Source organism: Neopsephotus bourkii, unplaced genomic scaffold, assembly GCF_033783945.1.
Source record: "Neopsephotus bourkii isolate Nb327-2 ecotype Australia unplaced genomic scaffold, CSIRO-AGI_Nbou_v1 NB_168, whole genome shotgun sequence".
Classification (NCBI taxonomy): Eukaryota; Metazoa; Chordata; class Aves; order Psittaciformes; family Psittacidae; genus Neopsephotus; species Neopsephotus bourkii.
In genome coordinates, this window is record NW_026900684.1 from 8,635,528 (window position 1) to 8,646,061 (window position 10,534).

General features: G+C 35.2%; 1 protein-coding gene across 1 annotated transcript in view; it reads left to right on the forward strand.

Annotated features, from left to right (window-relative positions):
* The window catches only part of VEGFC (vascular endothelial growth factor C), a 74,297-nt gene extending 64,981 nt beyond the window's left edge, over positions 1–9,316 (forward strand). Inside the window, exons 5-7 of the mRNA XM_061372299.1 lie at positions 3,673–3,782; positions 4,040–4,370; positions 8,789–9,316. Coding sequence (XP_061228283.1) covers positions 3,673–3,782; positions 4,040–4,370; positions 8,789–8,903 — 556 coding nt within the window. The 3' untranslated portion in view covers positions 8,904–9,316. The remainder of the gene's footprint in view (positions 1–3,672; positions 3,783–4,039; positions 4,371–8,788) is intronic.
* The last annotated feature ends 1,218 nt before the right edge of the window (positions 9,317–10,534 follow it).

Here is a 10,534-nt window from a genome sequence, read left to right on the forward strand (position 1 = left end):
ATGAAAAATGATGTTTGTGGGAATTTTTTCATAGAAAGAGCTAAAATGCAATTGAGGCTTAAAGGAATCATCACCAAAAACAACTTATTTAAAAAAAAGTAATCAAGAAAAACTAAAAATATTTCCTTTTGCAAATGAGGAGTACACAACATTTCTCTCTTAACTGCATTTTCCTATTTCAAACGCTGTTAAAATAAAAATAAAAAAGGGCCTGTTTTTACAGAATCTTTATCTACAAGTCTTTTTGGACATCTTTATATGCTAGAGGTGAGAACAGAATGGAAAGGGAAAAGAAAAGGTTAATTGACAGTTCACATAATTAACATATTGATTTTTTTTTTAGTGATTCTGAATTTAAAAAGAAATCTGGCACAGAAGCAAGTGTTATTGAAACACTTGAAGAGCTCCTTCCCTTCATTTTAGAGAACTGAGTGATGGTTTTATGATGCATAAATATTTAGGAGGCAAAAAAAAAAAGTAAGGTAAAAACAGCTGCTTTATGGAAGAGTCAGTGACTAGAAGCTGAACTGGAATTAAGTGTAGACATTTTTAATAATGTGAATGAATGGTGCAGAATGCCCGCAGATGTAAGCTACCTTGTTTCCCCTGTTTTCATTCAGTTAAAATCTGGATGTTTTCTGACATGTTGCAGCTAAACAGATTATATTCTATTTGCATTCAGATTACTGAATTTGTTCATCAAAACATGGATCATAAACAGTAAATTAGAAAAATATTAGGAAATAAATCTAGGAATAGTTTAATTATTGCATAATGAACGGATTATTTAAAAGAAACCCCACCCAAAACTCAAGAGTCAATAATAAAGTTAAATTATGCTGATTGCTGGCAACTTCTAAGTTCTTCCAGGTTAAGAGCAGTTGCAACTACCAGTACAAGAGTTTATTCTGATGGGAAACAACTACCTGTAGCTAGAGGGAAGTAAGAATGCAGATAAAAGACTTTGACCATCACTCACAGTCGACTGTCCTGTAAGGAATTATGCTCCGACAAAGATAAGACAAAGTAGTACTAGATCAGAATATATATATAGGCCTTCTCTACTGTTAAGTACTGTCTTTAAGTTTAAAATCTATGGCTCTCTACAATAAAATAGAAACAAACAAACAAACAAACAAAAAACCCACCAAAACCCCAAACCATGTGCTTCTAGATCCTAGATAGGAAAGATACTTGCGTGTTCTTGGTGGGTGCCTGGATGGTTTTCAAAATCCCCACCAGGGTTTTTTAATTTGTACTAAAGTTCTCAATTTCTTTTCAGCTTCTTATTTTTCCTTAAGATTTTTATTTATAGGTTTGAATGCTGGTGAAATTGTTGTAAAGCCTATTCCTGGATATGTACTTTCTTGTCACAGTGGCAGATCTGCATGTGTGCATGTATTTATGTACATGCTCTTTTTAACAAAATGTATTAATGACTTCCGTATATATTACTGAGAAAAAAAGCCTAAGAGTATAATCTCTGCTTTTAGTGTTGTAACACTTGGGATCTAATAAGAATTCAAGGCTGGATTATGCCAAAATGCACAGGGACGTATTAAAAAGAAGAGTGACATGACATGTAAAATAGAAAACAAATAGTCTTTTTTTTATATAAAACATATTTTCTACACAACTTTATCCTGAGAGTTAATGTTAAGTCTTTGCCTGTTCTCCCACTTTTTTCTTCCTTTTCCTTCTAAAAAGTAGTAGCTACTTCTACATGCTTGCAGAGCAGAGGCATGTCAGTTCATGTTAACTGGTGTTTCAGAATACCTCCTGGATTAATGGTGTCTTAAATTGTACTCTTCTCTGTTCATATACAATGTCATCAAGATGTGCAACTGAGAAAATTGTCACTATTTTAGAAGTTTAGTAATTTTGGCAGGGGGACCAGAGGAGCCTTTAACATACATAATTCAGATCAAGTCTCCATGGTGACATTTTTTTTCCCCATTGATTGTAGATAGGTGCTTACAGAGCTAATAAGCATATTTGAGATGTGGTTTGGATATATGCTGTACATGTATGTTTCCCACTCTTACACATTCTCTGTGCTGGCACTGACAGGTAACAAGTTAGCATGCTTTAGTTGAGTTGATAATGATTTGGGAAGAGGTAGTGAAATTATCTGTAAAGTGGTTTTGCCTTGTATTTTTCCTGATTTTATTTTTTTTTTAGCCTTCCTGAGCTTTCTGAAATGTTACAGTAAGACATTTTAACATTTCAGCCATATCCCTAATCATTTTCTGTGCTAGCAACCAGAGTAGAATTTGTAAACAAACATTTGCATTTTCTTTTGCTGTATGTCTCCAGTCCTGATGCTGGAATACATATCGTTCTCTTCAAGTTTTTGTAACTTAGGGTTTGTATCAGTATTGTGTTCTCATGGGTTCATGTGTGCTTGGTGGTTTAGGGTTTTTTTTTGTACTTCCAGCTAGAGCCAGGCTGCTCCAGGTGTGAATGATTTGTTGTTTTCTAAAAGGGAATACAATAATGTGTCTGTAAATTATCCCTATTGTCCAAGCAGAATCAGGAGGCAGGCAAAAGGACATGTGCCAAGTGAGGGAGCAAGAGTGAGATCATTAGAGGAATGAAATCAGGAAACACTGGCTTGATAAAACATGAGGTGATGCAGGGTGATGTTAAACTACAGCAGTCTTTACAAGCAGAGTAGTTTAATGTGGTGAAGCGGAGTGGTATATTTGAATGATGAGTATGGAAGAATGTCCCAGCACCTGCATTTTTGAATGCTTGAGTAATGGTGCTCTGGGGAATGAAAAGTGCTTCAAATGTATAACGTATGTGCTGCCTTAACAGATGAAAACTGTTGGAATACTACAGAAACAATGAATAAATAACAGAGCCTGGATGCATGATGTTAGGTTTGACTTGTTAAAAGTTATAATGTGACCTGTGATGATAAAGAAATTGCAAGCAAAGGAATACTTATAAATATCCTACCTGTGGTATACCTACCAGCTAAGTTCAGTCATCCTTTAAAAAGGCACCAGCTGCTGTTAAGATTTTATGCTTTCTATGATGCCATTATGTTGGACTCAGAACTCTAGCAAGTAAAGAGCACTGACTCTTAAATACAAAGAGGCATCACTGCTGTAGTCCAAATCTTTAGATTCAAGAAAGCTACCCAGGATTTAGAAATCATTTTAGTCCACAGCATTCATTCAGAAACTATTAGCAGAAATAGTTCAGAAACTATTAGCAGAAATTCATTCAGAAACTATTTGACATCTGTATGTGTGAAAATGATTTTGTACTTCAAAAAACATAGAAAATCATGCCTGTTTCCACCTGTACAGAAATTGGTATGTAAATATTTTTATACTACTCTATTTTCTATATAAGACTTACATTACTGTTTCCAAACTATATTTGGAAAGTACAGATATCAGCTTCTAGAAGTTAGAGCTAAAACTAGAAATGTAAGAAGGTATCTTCAACAAATGGTTGAAGATTCCTGTCATGGAGAAAACATTAATTCGCAACAGATTTGAGAGGAATTAAAAGATAAGATTATGAACAAGCTGAAGCTCTTAGAAAGGTTTTTGTAATGGAGGGAAACAAAAGCAGTCAACACCTAAAATTGTTTGGGTTTCATTTTTTTTTTCTCAAGTTCTTATGGTAGTAAAGCAAGAGTATTTCGTTCCACAGGTGTCATGTGGCAAACAAAACCTGTCCAAAAAATCATATTTGGAATAATCAAGTTTGCAGATGTTTGGCACAGCATGATTTTGGTTTCTCTTCCCATCTTGGAGATGCTGGTAAGCAGTTTTGCTTCAATGTTTAAATGTAGTTCCATGTTTTGATTTACTTAAATGAGAAATTAAAAATATTAAAAGTAATAGTTGAATCTGTTTCTTTGTCAATTCAGTTACTAGTAATTGCCTGTCTTTTGACATATACCTGTTCTTAAAACACCTTAAAAGTTATGGATTTGCTATCATTTCTTCACTCAGAATAGGTAAATGGGTAAACACAAAATTATGATAATTCTGTAATTTCTCTGCTGTATTTCTAGACTCATCTGAAGCATTCCATATTTGTGGACCAAACAAAGAACTGGATGAAGAAACCTGTCAGTGTGTCTGCAAAGGAGGTGTGAGACCCTCAAGCTGTGGACCTCACAAAGAATTAGACAGATCGTCATGTCAGTGCATGTGCAAAAACAAACTTCTCCCCACTTCCTGTGCGGCCAACAAGGAATTTGATGAAGATAAATGTCAGTGTGTATGTAAAAAGACCTGCCCTAAACATCAGCCACTAAATCCTGCAAAATGCATCTGTGAATGTATAGAATCTCCCAATAAATGCTTCTTAAAAGGAAAAAGGTTCCATCACCAGACATGCAGGTAAAAACTCAAGTCTTCAGCCCTTTCATTGTGTTTAAGGTATAAAAATTTGGTTTGTGTTATTAACCATCTTGTTGAATTGATTTTTAGTCTTAAGTAAACAGTAATCCTCTCTTCAATTCAGTTTTATCTTCTACGATTTTTATCATCTCTAAGAGGAAACTACTAGGCAGAATAAGTATTTTAAAGCACATCTGGTTTCTTGTAATCTTACTACTTCATGTGATTTATGTTTTCTCTTTTGATGAAAATGAGCTGTGAGTTCAAGCTTCCTGCTTTTTTATGATACTTAAAATCCCACCCTGTTTTTATCAAGAATTGAATATTGCAATTCAAATGCATCAAATATTCCTAATTAGGATTCAAGTGATTACTTCATTTTCACTTCCTAAATTGTTTGCATATCCTTCGTTTCATTAAACAGATACTAAAGATTTAAGAGTGCATAAACAGTCTTACAGATATGCATAACTATAAAACAGACTGCCTGTATTCATCATTTAAAATGAGATTTGGTCAGGAAGAAAACTCTTTATATGTCACCAGAGCATATCCATAGCAGTTACAGTCTGTATATAAAAATGTGAATTTCTGGGTTCTGAGAAACAAACCATTATTTATACTTTGTATATTTTGTGAGGGAAATTTTCCTATAAAGTGAATTTGTTAAAACAGAAACAATGCAATTTGCAGCAGAAAGATCACTTATTTTTTTTAATATATGAGAATTATTAAATATATTTAAATTAATGGCAAATAATTACAGAAATGTTCAAGCACTGGAAATGGAAAACAGCAAATTCGGACATCCAAATGTCTGTGGTAATTTTTTGCTTAGCACTAATAAACTGTATATATTTTTAATATAATATGCAATTAGATGGCATAAATATATAATAATAGTTATATATATATAGTCATGTATATACAGATCAGTTCATCCTGAATAAGGAAAAAATGTCTAATATTAGGAATGACACCTGGGGAAATAGATAATATTTTAGTAATAACTGTCATTACCTGTTCTGCTATACTTGGCCTTTTGAGTGGAATAGAATAGTTCTTAGAAACATAAGACATTTCTTCCCTATCATTCAGTTTTTATTTTGATTTTCTGTTTGTAGAGGAAAAGGAAACTACCTGAATACAAGAGCTTTAGATGTTGTATAGCCTTACAGCACTGCTCTAGTGTGGTTAAAGCAGTGATACACATATTTTAAGAGAACATTCACATGAGGAAAAGTCAAGCATTTAAAAAAGCTAAGAAACACCGTAATAAATATGTTATACCACCTGTCTTGATTTAAAGACGTAGTATTTGAAGGAGGGAATTGAGCCCAGATTTTCTCTGTGGTGGTGTAGTTGAACATGATGAGGAGTTTCAATTTCTTTCTTACTTCAAGGAAAATGTGATATAGGATGCCTTTAGCTGTTTCTCTTTTCCAAGCATTTCGTCTTAGTGTGGAGGAAGAAAGATCTGTCCATGGTGTTACTCCATAGCACCACAACCAGTATCCCTGTAGATGCTGGTACTGCCAATGGAAACAGAGGATGCAGTCTTTACTCCTTCTTAGCATAGGTTTATCACATTCTTGCTTTGCCCACCACAAGCTTTCTCTAAAAGGAATAAAGCCCCAGCAACATCCTGTTTGCCTTTGTAAGAAAGATCTCTTGCTGTTAAGACACCATGTAAATGGAGGCACTACCCTGTAACTTTGTGCAAGATGCCCGAGACCTAGATGTGAGCAGATTCCTGTAGCCGTGTCCCAGACAGCTCGCCATGCAGAGTAGTTCTTGTAGGTCCTGGTTTTGAAGTATCAACATTTTTATAAGTTGTACCTAAAATGTCTGTGCCTCTAATGTTATACCCTGCTGCAGAGGAAAGGAATACAGTAAATTACAAAACACAGGAAAGGAAGAAAAACCCCAAACATCCACCTCCCCTCCCTCTCCCCCCCCCCCCCCCGAAAAAAAACCACAAACAAAAATCCCCACCATAAAGCATACTGGCTTTTAAGATGATCAGACTGTCATCACCCCTAAAAGTAGCATTTCTACTTCAGTTTCATCTTTAGAGTTGTTAAACTGACCAAACTGATAAACTGAGGCATTTGGTAGCAAAAATCCCAAATACTGGTCACAAAGTTGCTGCTGACTCATCCAGCAGTATACCTATTGGCTGAGCTCTATCTATCTTAGTTCCAGCATGCTCAGATTATCCACATCAAAACAGACATCTTTCACATGAAAGCACTCTGTAAACAACATTGAGCCCAAGTCTGTTGAAAGACCTGGACTATTGTTCAGCAGAGTTTCCTAAGGAAACCACATTTAGGTAGTTACAATGACTCTACTGCTATTCACCCTGTTCTATCACCTCAAAAATTTATTTTGGTCAGTTTTGGCAGGGCCAGATAACTAGGCACCTCAGCTGCAAAGCATTTTAGGGGAGGAGAGGAGCTTTCTTGCTCTGTTCAAATGTCCCAAATAAGGATAAGAATGCAGTAACCCGACCTTGACTGCTGCCAGACACAAACTCGCATGGGAGAGATGCTTTGTAGCACTCTCAACTGTGAGTTAAGTTCAAGTTCACAGTTCACCAGGAGTCATATTCCAAACAGAATGAACTCCTAGTATTTAATGATTACGTGACTGCTTTTCATTTTGTTCAACGTGTCAGGTGGGTCGAAGAATTTGGCTTTGCCTTTTTTTTTCTTATTTATTTATTTAATTTTATGGTCATTCAGTACATGAAATAGTCTACTTTCATGGCAGAGGCAGGTAAAAAGGCAAGTGAGTTTCATCTATTGCATCTCTGTGAAGTACTTTATCCCAGAACAGACCTACTGCTGGCTGCCCATTTGCTCAGAGTATTAGATACTTTTGCAAACATTTTTGTTGCTTTTTACCACTGTTTCCAACTTCATTGGCCAAAAGATCAGTGAGGCTGTGAGAGATTCCGATGAGCCGTTACACTGATCTCAGATATCTGTATTGTGCCACAAAATGTACTCCCTTAGTTATAGAGACCACACTGTTTAACTAATCTGTGATTAATGACATTGAAAACACTGAGCAAGATGTGACTAGTTAATAAATGTCATGTTTGCAGTCTTCCTCATTCCTTATTGTTTTTCTCATAGCCAGCTTTACTGGTTGAAACTAGCTGGCATGAATTAATATAACTGTAATCCAGACCTCATATCATAAACAATTTATTGCAAAGTAGCAACTTGGCATCCAAAACAATCACACAACATATTAACTTACCTGCAATAATAATAGGAGTAGCCACAAGCCTGAAACAAGAATTACCTAAAAGGATAGTGACATTGCCTTAACATAGTAATACTGTAATGCTTTGAACTGAAGTAAGTATAAATTATAGTAATAGATCATAATATCAGGGTTCCACAAACAGGCACACATTATTTAAGTACAAGTTGTAAGTATAACTGTGTTGAAATTCAAAACATATACTTTTGTCTTTTGACTCATTGCCAGCATCTGAAAAAACACACCAGACTTGTACTTTGTCTCCATTATGCACCAGAAAGTATTTAGGCATTGTTATTTTAAGGTTATTCTAGGTCAAGTTCTTGTTTTAATAGAAAAATAAACTAGGAAAAGGAAGAGTTCAGGGACAACCACAGATATTTTCTCTGTGTAAGTTCTATTTTCCCATCAAAGAATCTGCAAAGAAAAATTCTGCTGCTTTTTAGGTAGATGGGACTTGTGGTTTAATGCTCTATTTCTGTTAAACTTATTTTAATCAAATAGTGACTATTTCTGTTCTTACCTTTAAGATTTATCATAAAAAGTCAGACTCTGATCTTACTTCAGTGTGCGCATAGGTGCAATATGAAGTGTAGATATATTTTCAATTGACGTAATGGCTATAGAGTTTGCAACTTGAAAGGATGTTCTCATTTTCAAGACTCAAATCACAGCATAACATACATAGACAAAGCTCTCAGGCTTATTGCATCAGTGAATACAATAAGAAACAGTCCTGGGTGAGAAGATGGTAGATTTAGTTATCTGATTCTGAATTGCCACCTCAAACTGGCAGCATGCAATAGGTCATAACAAGCTACTTTGAGTACAGAAAATTATTGCTGCATTTTCAAAATTAAATTAATAAAAACACGCAAGACTAGAATATGACTAGAATCTGTTAAAAATAGACATGAATATCTGTTGCATTTGTCTTCAATAGCATTCAGTATTCTTACACTGATTTTGTGAAGTCCAGTTAAAAGTAGTTGCAAAAACATAAACAGAAGTTAAAAGTATTTGTAGGAATGAAATCTCCCATTGATCAATTGCAATGTAAATGCACACAGATTTCTACTCCAGGCTGATATAAATGATCATGTTATATTAATGCCCACTTTTTTTTTTGTTAATGTCTTTAGTTGTTACAGACCACCATGTACAGTCCGAACGAAACGCTGTGATGCTGGATTTTATTTTAGTGAAGAAGTGTGCCGCTGTGTACCCACGTACTGGAAAAGACCACTTATGAATTAGTGAAGAGAGCACTACTTGATATTTTGGTGTACAATTTTCCACTAGAACAAAAGAACAACAGAAACTTTGCTAATATTTGGAATTAAATGTGCACCAGAGACCCTGTGGGACTTTCAGAGACAGACTCATTATGCTTTTCTCAAGATGAGGAAAGCAAATGTAGAAAATAACTGGGGTTCATGTTTTGTAAAGAACTCAATAAGGACTTATTTTCTGCCAATGACCAAACAGCCTAGGTTCTTCTTCTCGTGATTTTTTTTTTTTAAGAGATAATGACTATATAATTTATTTCCACTAAAACCATTGTGCAGCATTTCTGTTTATAGCAGTAACAATTGTTAAAGCTCACTGTGATCAATATTTTTATATCTTGCAAAGTATGTTTAAAATAAAATGGAAATTGTATTATATAATGGTGAGAATGTTTAATCTTCTGCTTAAAGAAAGGAACAACAATTCAGCTTTACTGTCAGGGTTCTTAAAAGGGGGGGAAGACAAGTAAGAGAAGGCACTTTTATGAAAGGAGGACTACAGCCATTTTCCCATCCCTGTTTTACATGTCACTCTTTTCTAACAATTTGACAGAGTTCTACTTAGTGTTTCATGACCCAGTGGTATTTCTGTCTGTAGACTGCAAGTAGCAAAGCGAGTACAATGAAAGACTAATGAAAACCTTGGAGAGTCTGTACATGACTGCATTCAGCTCTTGGACCCCCAACAAAAGAAGGATGTGGACCTATTGGAGCCAGTCCTGAGGAGGCCACGAAGATGCTTTGATGGCTGGAACACCTGTCCTATGGAAACAGGCTGAGTTGGTCTGTGTTCAGCCTGGAGAAGTTCTCAGGGAAGACCTTATAGCAGCCTTCCAGTACCTAAAGAGGGCCTACAGGAAATCCGGAGAGTGCCTTTTTACAAGGGCAGGTAGTGACAGGACAACAGGGAATGACTTTAAACTAGAAGAGGGTAGATTTAGATTAGCTATTAGGAAGAAGTTCTTTCTATTTGGGTGGTGAGGCACTGGCACAGGCTGCCTAGAGAAGCCGTGGCTGCCCCATTGCTGGCAGTGTTCAAGACTAGGTAGCATGGGGCTTTGAACAACCTGGTCTTGTGGAAGGTGTCTCTGCCTACGGCGGGGGTTTTAGAACTAGATGATCCTTAAGGTCACAATCCTAATCATTCTATGATTCTGTGACTGCCCAAGGATAAAGACTGTTTAAAGGACAGCAACAACTCACATTCCAACATGCTTTCTATTATATTGTTAGTATTCTTAAATAATTATATAAAACAATGTCCACTGAAGGTTATTAGTATGAAAGTGGAAACGCCAACTATGCTCTTTATTTAGTATTACAGGCTATATTGTATAATTTAAAACTAAATAATTCACTTTAATAATAAAACTAAATAATAGCAATAAAAAATAATATTAAAATATTATTTATATTAATTTATGTTATCCTATAATAAATGATGATTAATAATAATTAAATAATGCACTTTACTCTTTCCTATAGTCATTCAGTTATCTTGATCAACAATATATGTGTATTCAAAAATACTTTGAGGGAATAAAAGTAATACAATTTATATTCCAGTGGAGACATGAAAGGACATCTGACAGTCTGGTA